General features: G+C 52.2%; 2 protein-coding genes across 2 annotated transcripts; both read right to left on the bottom strand.

The window, feature by feature from the left end:
- Window positions 1–135: 135 nt before the first annotated feature.
- LOC119340996 (PI-PLC X domain-containing protein At5g67130-like) lies at window positions 136–4,364 on the bottom strand. The gene is made up of 7 exons (XM_037612897.1): window positions 4,081–4,364; window positions 3,804–3,941; window positions 1,573–1,671; window positions 1,180–1,480; window positions 859–1,082; window positions 687–773; window positions 136–536 (listed from the first exon to the last, which is right to left on the bottom strand). The coding sequence occupies exons 1-7, from the start codon at window positions 4,273–4,275 to the stop codon at window positions 357–359; spliced, it is 1,224 nt and encodes a 407-aa protein (XP_037468794.1). The 5' UTR covers window positions 4,276–4,364; the 3' UTR covers window positions 136–356.
- A 1,145-nt stretch (window positions 4,365–5,509) lies between these two features.
- LOC119340997 (BTB/POZ domain-containing protein At1g21780-like) lies at window positions 5,510–13,229 on the bottom strand. Its single transcript, XM_037612898.1, has 4 exons — window positions 12,996–13,229; window positions 12,690–12,835; window positions 6,515–6,630; window positions 5,510–6,303 (listed from the first exon to the last, which is right to left on the bottom strand). The coding sequence occupies exons 1-4, from the start codon at window positions 13,130–13,132 to the stop codon at window positions 5,695–5,697; spliced, it is 1,008 nt and encodes a 335-aa protein (XP_037468795.1). The 5' UTR covers window positions 13,133–13,229; the 3' UTR covers window positions 5,510–5,694.
- Window positions 13,230–13,980: the final 751 nt, after the last annotated feature.

Here is a 13,980-nt window from a genome sequence, read left to right as displayed (position 1 = left end):
TAGTTTTTTCCTTTCTTTCTAATCATCTTTTTGTTGAGTTTTTAAGAGTTTTTCAACCAATTCTCCTAGCTGGGATGTAGTAATTTGATTTCTTAAGAGAAGAAAACATATAAAAACTATCTGGCCATGTGGAGATATATCAGAACTCTGATCGAGGCAGGATCTGCCCTAGATAACAAAAATGAAACATTTGATTTACAACTCACTGATCGGGTGGAACTTCTCTGCAAGCTAAGGGATGATTTACAGCTCGAGCAATCTCGTGACCAACAAATGAAACTGAAGTAGAAACTTTCTGCTCAGGATGGCAGAAGCAGCACAAGGGGGCACACCCCGCTAACTGAAGCAGAGCGCCTTCAAGAGAGGAAGAGCAGAGCCAGGGACGTCAGTCCGAGGAAGCAGCTCCACCGGAAGGCTGGAAGCCGAGCCACCGCCGCACTGGGATCGCCGCCTGGGCTCGTACCACCTTTGGGCGCCCTGGGTGGCGACGGCGGTGGGGGTGGAGGAATCACGCAGGTTCCGAATGTCGAGTTGGCCTGCAGCTCAGTCAGAGGTCACAACATGAGCATGCAGTTGCAAGAAACACAACATTATCTTTAAAGAAGTTGTTGCAAAAGGAGGAGATCAAAAAGTAGGTGGTAGGAAATGTAACAGGACTGAACACTGTTAGACAGAAACGTCCTTACCTTGCAGTAAGCAATGTTGTCACAACCACATACAAGATGGCCATTAGCCACATCGGTAGCCAAGGGAGCGCCTCCGCCGTCGCTCCTCTGCGTGATTCAAATTATAAGAAACCAATCTGATCGACGACTAAATAAGCTTCATTTAGACAGGATCTTTAGCATGTTGGCATACCATGTAGTAATCAACGGCGATGTAGTTGGGCCACCGATTGCCCGACAGATCATGGCAGGTCTTTAGCATGCTAACAAGTGGTGTTGAATTGTTCCCGCAAACCCCGGTGGGGTTCGGGTCCGTCGTGAAGAAGTTCATCAGAACAAGCGACTGGCTCTTGGAATCCATGGCAGGGGACTCCGCGCGATTCGGGCACTTGCCCTCCACCATACCCTCATTGCCATCTGCACGGATAAAGCAAAAACATATCAACAGAGAATGGCGCGAAAAATTAAAAAACTTACATTCTGATTTTATTTTCTTCTTATGTTGGAACCCTACATTGGCTTTCTACGACGTAGTTCCACTCGAACGGAATCCCCTCGCTTGCTTCTTTTGCTTTCTTTGATGCGAAGACGAGCAGACGCTCATTCTGGCTGATCATGTCCTTGAGCAAAGGCCAGTTGCCACCGCTCTTGGGCATTTTTGCCACCGGGAACCAATACTTCATGAGGCCGGAAGCATTGAATACTTTTGGCAGGGAACCTGCAACGGTGTAGTCTTCCAGGAAAACCGTGATTACCGCTGAAGGGTTTGCTTCAAGGAACGTCTGGATTTCTTTGAAGACATTGATGGCAGGTTGCTGAACGGAACCAACTTAAGATTAGATATACAATAACAAGATGCTCTGACGACAGCATGAAAAGTGTTCAACTAATGATGGGATAATCTTACAAATGCTGTAATATTGTAGCATTTCCCACCAAATGAGTGGCACAGCCAGACATCATTGTTGAAATCGTAAGTGTCAAGCATCAAGCCCCTAACACCATTCTGCCCATAATCAGACAAAGATTCACATGGTTAATATTTTTCAATTAGTACAGAGAAAGAAGGGTAACTGAAAATTAGACAGTTATCTGTATAATCAGTAATTACCACAGTAGAATGTAGTTTGAAACCAATGGCATTTTGCAGAAGGAAATTTAAAATGTCTGCACACCAACAGAAAAAAGAGTAGCAGCCTGCTAAATTGTGTTGGGTTGGCTTATTCTTTGTTTCTTTAGTTTTCTTTCTTTCAGTAAAAAAATAACTTTGGAAGTGTATACGAGATATAGGGCAAGCAGAATACTTTAGGAACACTGGTTTGTTTCATAACTGCAACACAATGTTAGCCTACTTGTGAAGTGTGGCTAGAAATAACTACTCAAAAAACGTACTCCAATTCTCCAACACAAACACTGCATTGTAAGATCTTTTTTATATGAAAAAGGTCTACTTTCAGAACATTGACTGAAAAAAGAGACGACGGGATGGGCATGATAAGCCAAGTGAGTGTGGCCCTTCCCTTTCCTTAAGACCAAAGCAATCAACACCTTGGTAGCATAATACCAGAACTAGACATGATTACAACAAGGCCTGTTTGGCAATCAGGGACTTCAAGAATCAAGAATCCTTTCATTTTCAATGCACTGAGCACCGAACCACCTAATGAGGCAAAAGAAAATAAACAAATGAACCAAGTCTAATTGCGACAAGTCATCCCCATGGATAAAAGGGGAAGCACCAGTGTCTGAGGGTTTCAGCATCTTTATTCTACTACTCGTGAAATTTTTTTTTTTTGTTAAAAATGGAAGTGTAACAGAGTTAGTTCTGATGATTATGCTTTGAGCATCTTTGTGTCTAATCACCCAATAAGCCTAGCCAGCCACCGCATGAATTTACTAAATTTGGGTACCGAGGCCAGTGGCCATACTTACAAGAATCTCTGTGAGGTGGCAACTAGACCAACCAAAGGCAAGTATGGAACATCTTCAGATTTGAGGTGGTGGCATCAGTTGTACCTAATTACTAGTGGTTGGCATCTGTGCTTACATATTTAAACAAATCTGGCAGTACATTATTCATAGTAGCATAATCCACGGTGTGATGGGGCAGCACTACACATGGTGGTACGCAAAGAAAACTAAAAAACTATTTATACCTGGTACTCTCTTTTCCATGCTCTATTCTATTTGAAACAAAAAAGATTCATTTATACACATGTATACTTGCAATTAATTAACGTGTATTTGTCTTTCCAGGCTCTAGGATGATACGAGCCTTTGGGCAAGGGGCAGACATATGAGTCTTTATGGAAAAGGAAAACAGATGCCCATACCTGGATTGAATTCAAACAAAAGCAAGGGAAAAAGAGGACAGAAAACAGTGGAGCAGTAGCAGAGCATGTGTCAAGTGTAAAAAGAAGGAGTTCTTATGTGTGCTGCGCAGCAAGCTTTCGTGGATATTGCTGATATATATTCCTCCGAAAGGGAAAAGGTCGGGCACGTAGGACAGTGAGACCTTGTGCCCTGCTCTGAGTTTTGGACTAAAGAGGCCCTACTTTGTCTGATCAAAGGGGAGGAGGGGCAGGTGGAAACTTAAGGAGGAAGGCACATTACATTACCCATCACCAGTAGAGAAATGAAATACGATTCAGTTGACACAGCAAGATGCATAATTAAAGCCTCGGTACATAACTGCAAGATTGAATCCAGTACTGTACTGTAGTAGTTAATTTTAGAAGGTGGTGGCAATTTTAGTTGGATCAGTGAACAAGGGCAATCTTAGGGCATTTTGGCATAGCTATGTGTCGGATTTCCAAAGAAATACCAACATCTAATCTGCACTGAGTCTAGTAATAATAGCATTTTCAGTAATTAGTTAATTTTATTTTATTAGGAGTAGGAGTAGGCATTGACCGAGCAGGTAAAAAGATGAGATAGAAAATGGGGTTGCGGTGAGATTCGGTAATGGTAGGTGGTGGCAGGCACGAGCACATGGACATGGAAACGGGGCGACTCCACGGAGACGCAGGCACAGGCTGCCATGGGCGAGTTCGCCGTCGTCCCCTTGGTGTTGGGGCGGACGGAGAGACTGGAAATGGTAACAGAGTACTAGTGGGCGGCGATGGTAAGAGTTGTTACCTTGAGCTGCGCGGTGACGGAGTCCTCCTGGTTGGTGGGGGCGATGATGGCGGCGCCGGTGGCGGAGGGGGCGCCGGCGAGGGCGAAGGAGTTGTGCGTGGTGAGCCAGGAGTAGTTGTTGAAGGGGAGGCCGGTGCCCTGCGACGAGAAGCGCGTACGTCAGCATCTATGAAACCAATCCGAAATGAAGCAGCGGCGGTTCTTGTCTGGACGGAGGAACGAACGAACGAAGGGAAATGAGCCGCCATTGCGAGCAGGAGGAGGGGGGTCGGCTTACGTGCGTGAGGGGGTCGACGGGGGTGGCGCGCGCGCAGACGCCGGCCCCGCCGTCGCCGCAGGCGGCGCAGTGCAGCTCCGAGCCGCAGCCCGCGCCGGCGGAGCACTCGTCGCCTACCCTGGCGTTGGCGGCGGCGGCGACGGATAGGAGGAGGAGGAGGGCGACGGCGAGCGGGCGGAGGCCGGTTGCGGCCATGGCGTCGCCGCGGTGGGCGGTGGCAGCCGTGCGGGAACGGGAGCGAGGCAGGAAAGCTCGGTGGGTGTTGTTGGTAATGGGATTATGGGACGCAGTTAGTACCCGTTTCGGTGTCAATCACTCTCTCGGGTCTTATGTGTAGCGAGACGTGGCTGATGGCTGAAAGATAACGGAGGCGATTAGCCAGCGTGGTGATCGACGCGGCGTAGTACTAATACTAAACCGAAATAATCAACCGTTCAACACGTCTCCGTGGTGATGTACCACGTCTGTGTGCCTGTCCTCCCACGAACGCGTCTTCCAGTTTGACATGGTAGGTAACCTTCATCCGCGCCCACGATCTCTCCTCTCCCAGAAACGTTCTGTCAGTTTTCAGGGGAAAAGGGAAACCGTTTTCGCTTCGCTGTGCTCTTGTTCGCACCTTCCTTCCATCCGTCTATCCCAAGAAGATTCAGTCTGCCATGGCAAGGTGGCAACCTTCGCTGCGCACACAAGCGACCGACTCTTCTGGTACGGTACAAACCAGGTGGTTGGAACAGACATGCCAACTTCTGTTTCTTCACTACTACTCCCTCCGTAAACAAATATAAGAGTGTTTAAGATCACTACTTTAGTAATCTAAACGCTCTTATATTTCTTTACGGAGGGAGTATATAATTTCCTACTCCCTTCGTCCGGAAATACTTATCGGAGGAATGAAGGAATGAATGTATCTAGACATATTTTAATTCTATAGATACATCCATTTTTATGCATTTTTCGTACTAGTATATAATTTCCTTTCAAGGAACAACTCGAATTTTGTCAATGTGCTACAAAGTCAAGCTGTGTAATCCAGATTGGGGCGGCGAAACCCAGACCAGGCCTACCGCGCGCCTTGTCTACTACTACCAGGACCAATTCTAGATCAGACCAGGCACAGCACGACCAGCCAGATCAACTCCATAATCCAATCTAGATGAGTCACATATACGTACCAGGGTTCAGGATTTCATGCTGGACAACAGAGCAAAGGTACACACCACTTCCTCACAAACTTCTTTGAGCAATGCTATGCGGACGACAACTTTTGGACGATTTGCAGACGACGATCAAATCCAGCGGTAGGAATCTGGTCCACAAAGGAGCAGCGGCCGCTTGATTGTTTTGTCGTGCACAGATCGGCCAGGGCACATCGTGTGTAGAGCAATTTCGAACTTCTTTACACACCATTCACACACCAGGCCCACACCAGTAGCGACTCACATTTGCATAATTACATTGGTGTAAATTCTCACAAGCACTATGTATGTATTATATATATATATATACTTTTTCATAAACCCTGTGTATTTTATATACTTTTGGGGCTATTCTTTCCACTCTTTCGAGTAGCTTCTTCCCTTTGATCTTTCCACAAACCCTATGTACACACAAGCTTCAGATGGGCTTCCACACGCTGAGCACCTCCTGGAACATCTCCAGGGTGAGCTCGCGGTCCGCGTGCTGGAAGAACCCGCTGATCTCGTCCCGCACGTCGTAGATCTTCCCAAACACAAACAGGTACGCCAGGCACCCCTTCTTGAGCCGCTCCAGCTGGTACAGCCACGCCACGTGGAGCCGCTCCAGCACGTTGCCCGAGCTGATGTCCTCCAGCAGGCTCTCCTCGCAGCACGACTTCACCTCGCCCAGCCCGTACTTGTTCGCCGCCGCCAGCAGCGCCAGCCGGTGCTTCCAGAACTGCTCCTGCCGGATCGTCCCGTACACGAACCCCAGCAGGGCCGAGCACGACTCCACGCACATGTCCCCGATGTCGATCGTCGACGACGACTTCTCCTTGAGGTCGTGGACGAACATGCTCTCGAACACCGGGGAGCACGCCGCCAGCACCGACTTGTGCGCCTTCAGGACGCCGTCCGTCGTGTTGATGGTCACGTCCGCGTGGATGGACTCCGTGAGCATGCGCGAGAGGCAGCCCAGCGTGCTCTTGCTGGCCACGCCCTGCACCATGCCTTCGTTCGGCCAGATCGACGATGATGATTCAGTGCCCTGTCACCACATTAATTAAAACTGGATCACATTTTAGAAAATCCTGACAGAGGTTACTACTTACACATGCCTATAAAATATATACTCCCTCCGTCTCCAAATACATGGCAGTAAGTTTATATGCCATGTATTTGGGGATGGAGGGAGTATATCCTACAAAGAAGGAACCATTTGAAGCTGATTCGAGGGGAAAAGGAGAGAGGACACTTGCATTGTTCGTGGCTATCTTCAGGTCCAAGAACTCGACGTCAATCGTAAAACGCCCATGGGACATCACATCAACTTGCCACACAAAATCGTCGCTGCTACGGAGAAGCTGCTCGAAAACTATCACAAAGCGATAAAAGTTATCAAGTTTAGTGAGCCTGAAACCATCATATCAGTAGTCATCACAGAGACAATATGACTAGGGAATTAAACAAGAAATGAATGACAGATGAGCAATCAAATGTTCATCCAAAAAATACTGCATTATGTTGAGATTATCGCCAAGCAGCTACTCAAGATTCCATTTACAATTGCAAAGCACATTTTGTCATGTGGGGCACGTCTTACAGACGTGGGCCGCGCGGCCAGGAGCAGCCGACGGCCGCATCAGGCAAGGCGCAGGCTGGACAGGAGTCCTGATCCGGGCACATTAGTTCCTAGACTAGTTTGTTTCGTATAGGTTTCTAGTTTGTTATTAGCCCATGGGGCCTTTATATATCAGATAGTTAGCACCCTTTAGGGACAAGCAATAAAGTTATTTCCTTCTATCTTCTCCTCCCGCATCATAGAGCAGCCAGGCAAAAACCCTAGCGCTCCTATCCACCGCGACTACGAACTACGTAGTCGAGGTCCTGCTGTCTTGGGCACCGAGGCCCTTGACAACTTGGTATCAGGTTCCAGGCGATCCTCCTCCTCGTCCACGCTCCATCCGCCGGCCGCTTTCCCCCCTGTGTCCGCGCCCAGCTCCCCGACATCGCCACAATCCGCTGCCGCCTCGGTCACTTCCGGCATGGCAGAACCGACCACCGCGGATCTGGCTAAGATGATCGAGGCCTTGACGGCCACGGTGACGTCCCTGCAGTCGTCCGTCACCGCACTCCAGAAGGACAAGTCCTCCCCCTCGTCCAGCGCTGACGCCGCCCATGATGGGCAGCACCACAATGATCGGCCGCCCAGGTTCCAGAAGATGGACTTCCCCAAGTTCGACGGCAAGTCTGATCCACTCGCCTTCATCAACAGATGCGAGTCCTTCTTCCATCAACAACGGATCGCCGAGGAGGAGAAGGTGTGGATGGCGTCCTACAATCTCGAGGGTCCTGCCCAACTATGGTATATGCAGGTCCAGCGCGACGAGGGCACACCTCCGTGGCGCCGCTTCTCCGAGCTGCTCAATCTCCGCTTCGGGCCACCGCTGCGCGCTAACCCGCTGGGCGAACTAATGGCGTGCAAACGCACGACGTCCGTCGTCGACTTCCAGGAGCGGTTTGAGGCACTCCTTCCCCGGGCAGGCACCTTATCCGAGACACAGAAAGTGCAGATCTTCACCGCGGGACTCCAGCCACCCCTCAGCCTCGACGTGGAGATCCATAACCCACAGTCCCTCGTCGTCGCCATGAGCCTCGCCCGCAAATTGGAGCTGCGCGACCAGTGCGCGCTTTCCGCCGCGCCACCGGTGCGTTTTCCACAGAAGGGCATCCTGCCGACACCAGGACCACGCCTCGCGCCCCCCGCTCCGGCCCCACCAGCCGCACCTCAGCAGGGCCACAATCTGCCGGACGGACGCCCAATCAAGCGTCTCTCCCAGACAGAGATGGAGGAACGCCGTCGCCTGGGCCTTTGCTTCAACTGTAACGAGAAGTTTGGCAGGGGCCACAACCGCGTGTGCCAGCGCATCTTTCTCCTCGACTTAGCGCCGGACGACGACGACGACGACGCGGCCTCCGCCACTGATGATGCATCGCGGGCCGACCCTCAAATCTCGCTCCACGCGATCGCCGGCGTGCGCACGAGTGAAACCATGCAGATGCAGATTACTCTCGGAGGTGTCTCCCTCCTCGCCTTGATCGATTCAGGCTCCACCCACAACTTCATCGCCGAAGAGGCGGCCGCTCGTGCTACGTTACCGCCCCCCACCACAGAGAAGATGCGCGTCACGGTGGCCAACGGCGAGCGCGTTCCGTGCCAGGGCGCGTACCGCGTCGTGCCCTTCCGCATCGGCCACGAGGAGTTCGCGGAGGATTTCCTCGCCTTGCCGCTCGCGGGCTACGACATCGTCCTGGGCACGCAGTGGCTGGCGTCGCTCGGACCGATCCTGTGGGATTTCCGAGCCCTCTCCATGACATTCTGGCGGCGGGGCCATCGGGTGTGCTGGCACGGCATTGCAGGACCGGACGGGCCAGCCCTAAAATCATGCAGCGGCCGCGACTTCCTGGAAGCCATCATCACCGAGTTCGACGGCATCTTCGCCGACCCCTCCGGCGTGCCACCGCCCCGCAGCCGCGATCACGGCATCACCCTGCTACCTGGTTCCGCCCCGGTGGCCGTCCGTCCGTATCGATACCCGGCCGCGCACAAGGACGAGCTGGAGCGTCAGTGCGCCGCCATGCTCGCCCAAGGTATCATCCGTGCGAGTTGTTCCGCATTCTCGTCCCCGGTACTGCTGGTCCGCAAGGCCGACGGGTCCTGGCGCTTCTGCATCGATTATCGCGCCCTGAACGCCATTACTGTCAAGAATGCGTTCCCGATTCCGGTGGTGGACGAACTCCTCGACGAGCTACGGCACGCTCGTTTCTTCACCAAGCTCGATTTACGTTCCGGCTACCACCAGGTGCGGATGCGTGAGGAGGACATCCCGAAGACAGCTTTCCGTACTCATGACGGCCTCTACGAGTTTCTGGTGATGCCGTTCGGACTCTGCAACGCGCCGGCCACGTTCCAGGCCCTCATGAATGATCTGCTGCGGCCATACCTGCGCCGTTTTGTTCTCGTCTTCTTTGACGACATCCTCATTTTCAGCGAGACATGGGCTGACCATCTCCGACATGTGCGCACCGTCTTCACGGTCCTGCACCAGCACCGGCTCTTCGTCAAGCGCTCCAAATGCGCGTTCGCCGTTGAATCAATCGCATACCTGGGTCACACCATCTCCGCTGCAGGCGTGGCCATGGATCCGGAAAAGGTGCAGGCAGTGGCGGACTGGCCGCAACCACGCTCGGCGCGCGCGGTTCGGGGCTTTCTCGGCCTTGCGGGATACTACCGCAAGTTTGTCAAGGACTTTGGCGTGGTTGCCGCGCCCCTGACGGCCCTCCTTCGCAAGGATGGTTTCTCTTGGTCGCCGGAGGCGGCAGCAGCTTTTAACACCCTCAAGACGGCAATCACCACGGCTCCCGTCCTCGCGTTACCGGATTTTACACGGCCGTTCATCGTCGAGTGTGACGCATCGACGTACGGTTTCGGGGCCGTCCTTCTTCAGGACCACCACCCGGTGGCTTTCTTTAGCCGGCCAGCCGCGCCACGTCACCGTTCCCTGGCAGCGTATGAACGGGAACTCATCGGCCTGGTGCTCGCGATTCGCCACTGGAGGCCGTACCTATGGGGGCACCAGTTTGTGGTAAAAACGGATCATTACAGCCTCAAATTTCTGCTTGACCAGCGTTTGGCCACCATCCCGCAGCATCATTGGGTTGGCAAACTCCTGGGATTCGACTTTACGGTGGAGTACAAGGCAGGTAGTACCAACACGGTGGCGGATGCACTTTCCCGCCGCGACACGGAGGAGACGACGATCATGGCGGTCTCGGGGCCTCGTTTCGACTTCATCAATCGCCTCCGGCAAGCGACGTCCACTGATCCGGCGCTCGTCACACTGCGGGAGGATATCACGGCAGGTGCGCGGCAACAGCCTTGGGCGCTCTCCGACGGCCTCGTTACTTTCAACGGCCGCCTCTACATTCCGCCGTCATCCCCGCTACTCCAGGAGATTCTCAGTGCCGTGCACGATGATGGGCATGAAGGCGTCCTGCGCACATTGCATCGTCTCCGCCGCGATTTCCACGCACCTAACCTTCGCAAGACGGTGCAGGAGTACGTCCGCAATTGCGGTACTTGCCAGCGGTACAAGTCCGAGCACTTGCACCCCGCTGGGCTGCTACTGCCGCTGCCGGTGCCCACGGGCGTGTGGACTGACATCGGCATCGACTTCGTGGAAGTGCTTCCTCGAGTAGGCGGGAAGTCTGTCATCCTCACCGTGGTGGATCGCTTCAGCAAGTATTGCCATTTTGTGGCGTTAGCCCACCCATACACGGCAGAGTCAGTGGCACAGGTGTTCTTCGCTGAGGTTGTTCGTCTCCATGGCGTGCCGCAGTCCATGGTCTCTGACCGCGACCCCGTCTTCACCTCCGCTTTTTGGCAAGAGCTCATGCGCCTCACGGGGACAAAGCTGCACATGACGTCAGCATTTCACCCGCAGTCGGATGGTCAAACGGAGGCTGCTAACAAGATCATTGTGATGTATTTACGGTGTCTTACCGGGGATCGTCCCAAGCAGTGGCTCCGGTGGCTTCCCTGGGCTGAGTACATATACAACACCGCCTACCAGACAGCAACCCAAGAGACTCCGTTCAAGCTTGTGTATGGCCGTGACCCTCCCACTATTCGCTCTTACGAGCCCGGCGACACACGGGTAGCTGCAGTGGCCAGGAGCATGGCTGAGCGCGACGAACTTATCGAGGACGTCCGCTATCGTCTACAACAGGCACAGGCGGTCTATAAGTCCTACTACGACAGACGTCATCGGGACATTCGGCATGAGGTGGGCGATTGGGTTTGGCTTCGCCTTCGACAGCGCGCCGCGTCCTCTCTCAACTTGCCAACCAGGGGCAAGCTCAAGCCACGATTCTATGGGCCGTACCGCATTTTAGAAGTGATCAACGACATGGCATACCGTCTTGAGCTTCCGGCACGCTCGCGCCTCCATGACGTGTTCCACGTGGGCCTCCTCAAGAAGTTCTTCGGCATTCCTCCAACTACACCGCCGGGATTGCCTTCGATCCACAACGGGGCGGCTGTTCCAGAACCAGAGCGCGTGACTCGTGCGCGCCTAGCACGCGGCGTTCGCCAGCTACTCGTCCACTGGAAGGGTGAAGCAGCTTCGTCAGCTACATGGGAGGATCTTGACAGTTTCGTCGAGCGCTACCCCGCTTTTCAGCTCGAGGACGAGCTGCTCGTCGAGGGGGGGAGAGATGTCATGTGGGGCACGTCTTACAGACGTGGGCCGCGCGGCCAGGAGCAGCCGACGGCCGCATCAGGCAAGGCGCAGGCTGGACAGGAGTCCTGATCCGAGCACATTAGTTCCTAGACTAGTTTGTTTCGTATAGGTTTCTAGTTTGTTATTAGCCCATGGGGCCTTTATATATCAGATAGTTAGCACCCTTTAGGGACAAGCAATAAAGTTATTTCCTTCTATCTTCTCCTCCCGCATCATAGAGCAGCCAGGCAAAAACCCTAGCGCTCCTATCCACCGCGACTACGAACTACGTAGTCGAGGTCCTGCTGTCTTGGGCACCGAGGCCCTTGACACATTTGTTATTGTGGGCTTGTGGCCCTAGTTTGAGCTTCTCCTTATTTGCACGCTTCTTTAGATTCAGAATACAATGTTAATATATGTTAGATACTTCAGAAAAAAAAATCTCCTCTTCAAGGCTATTTATTATAGAGAAAAGTTCACTTTTGGTCCCTGAACAAACCAACTTGTTTGCTTTTCGTCCCTCAACTCCTAAACCATCCAAAATCCATTCCACGTCATGAGCAAAACGGCTTTGATTGGGGACAAGGAAGAAATTTGGCCGGTTTTGAAAGTTCAAGATGCAGAAGGTCTGGTTTAGGAATTGAGGGACGAAAACCAGACAAGTCGATTAACTGAGGGACCAGAAGTGGACTTTTCTCTTTATTATATCTATGTCTTTGCCTCCAAATGGTAGTAGTAATTTAGCTGGTATGTGGGCAAAGTTCTCAGTTCACGGTTGGCATCAAGATGATCAGGCCATGCGTTCACATTGGAGCTTGAAAGCTGCGCACTGAGCAGCCACTCACTGTATTAGCCTAATAGTTGGTGATCTTTGGAATTTCCTATGCAACCACACAGACAACTACTACTCCCTCCGTAACCAAAACAACGATAAGAATTATGGAGCGCAAGGAGTGGTAAATAAAATGCAATAACCACATGGATGTGCTAGAAATGTGTAGCCTGCGTTCCATAATTCTTGTCGTGGTGTACGGATTATGGAACGAAAGGAGTAGTAAATAAAATGCAATAACCACATGGATGTGCTAGAAATGCACAACGCTTTATCATTTACCAATTGGAGATGTGTAGCAGAGCACTTGAAGAAGCAAACCTGGGGAGACGCTGGAGCGGCGCGGCGGGCCAACCCAGGAGACGCGGAGCACGAAGCGGGCGAGCGGCGGCTGCTCCTTGGCCAGCCGGCCGGGCTCCGGGAAGAGGCGCACGTACACCGACCTGCTCTTCTCCACCGACAGGTACCTGTTTTGGGGATTCATGACATCAGCCGGCGGCCAGCCTCGGGAAAACGACATCTAATCGCACCGTGTTTCGATCGAATTTCACGAGTTTATTGGGTTTAGGGGCGTGTAAGATTGGGGAACGGTGGTAGTTTGGGAGTGGTAGGAAGGAGGAGTGATACCAGTTCCAGATGCCGAGCTTGAAAGGGTCGGAGCGGCGGTAGGAGCAGGGGCCGAAGGTGTCGATGCGCCACTGGGCGAGGCGGGAGATGGTCTCCACGCGAGAGTCCGGCCCGCTCGGGCTGCCGCCGCCGCTCATGATGGTCCCGTCGCCGGAGATGGGGGCGCGGGTGCGGTGTCGCGTGAGTGGCCAAGGGTTTCAGTGTTGACGACAGACTGCTTTGCTTTCGAGTGATTACTGCATTTTTTCTTTAATTTAATAATGCCGCCTGGCACACTTGATTGAAATCAGATGATGCAGATGGTTCACAATTTCTACGCAGGATTTGTGTGAACAGTTCCATTCTTAGTTTATACACTTCGTGCATTTTAAAAAATCTTAGAAAATTTATAATGTTACAAAGTGTTGACATAGACATACAAAATGTGTGCATACAAAAATAGGAGATCTTTTTTTAGTCATGTACTGCCTTCGGATGGGAATACAAGTCGGATACAGGTTTTTAGATCCTCGATTTTGACTGTTGAAATATGTGTTGTATGCCACAAAATTTATAGAACGTGAATAAGTGTCACACGTGTGGGCGTTAGAGAGTCTGCCCACACATTTTGTGTGGTGTATAAGAGGAACAACTCACACATCTACGTGTGGGCAAAACAAGTAATGCCCACACATCTCTTTTTTTTCGTCCCGATCCCTCTCACACGCGTGCGTGTGGACGAAGTTGATAACGCCCACACACACGTGTGTCAGGCCTCGTACCTCCTGGTCCCGCACGCCACGCGTGACAGTCACCGCGCGCCCGCAGTTGCCATGGTCCAGACCCTCGTCCATGTTCGTTTAACTGCAGTTGCCATGTCGCTGAATTACGGTTGCCATATCGGACAACTGCAGTTGCCATGGTTGCTCAACTGCAGTTGCCATGTATGGTCTGGTCTAATGTAGTTGCCATGATTTCAAAACTTTAGGAGTTGCCACATACTAAC

This window comes from Triticum dicoccoides, chromosome 7B (genome assembly GCF_002162155.2).
Source record: "Triticum dicoccoides isolate Atlit2015 ecotype Zavitan chromosome 7B, WEW_v2.0, whole genome shotgun sequence".
Classification (NCBI taxonomy): domain Eukaryota; kingdom Viridiplantae; phylum Streptophyta; class Magnoliopsida; order Poales; family Poaceae; genus Triticum; species Triticum dicoccoides.
This window is presented reverse-complemented; position numbering and strand designations above follow the sequence as displayed.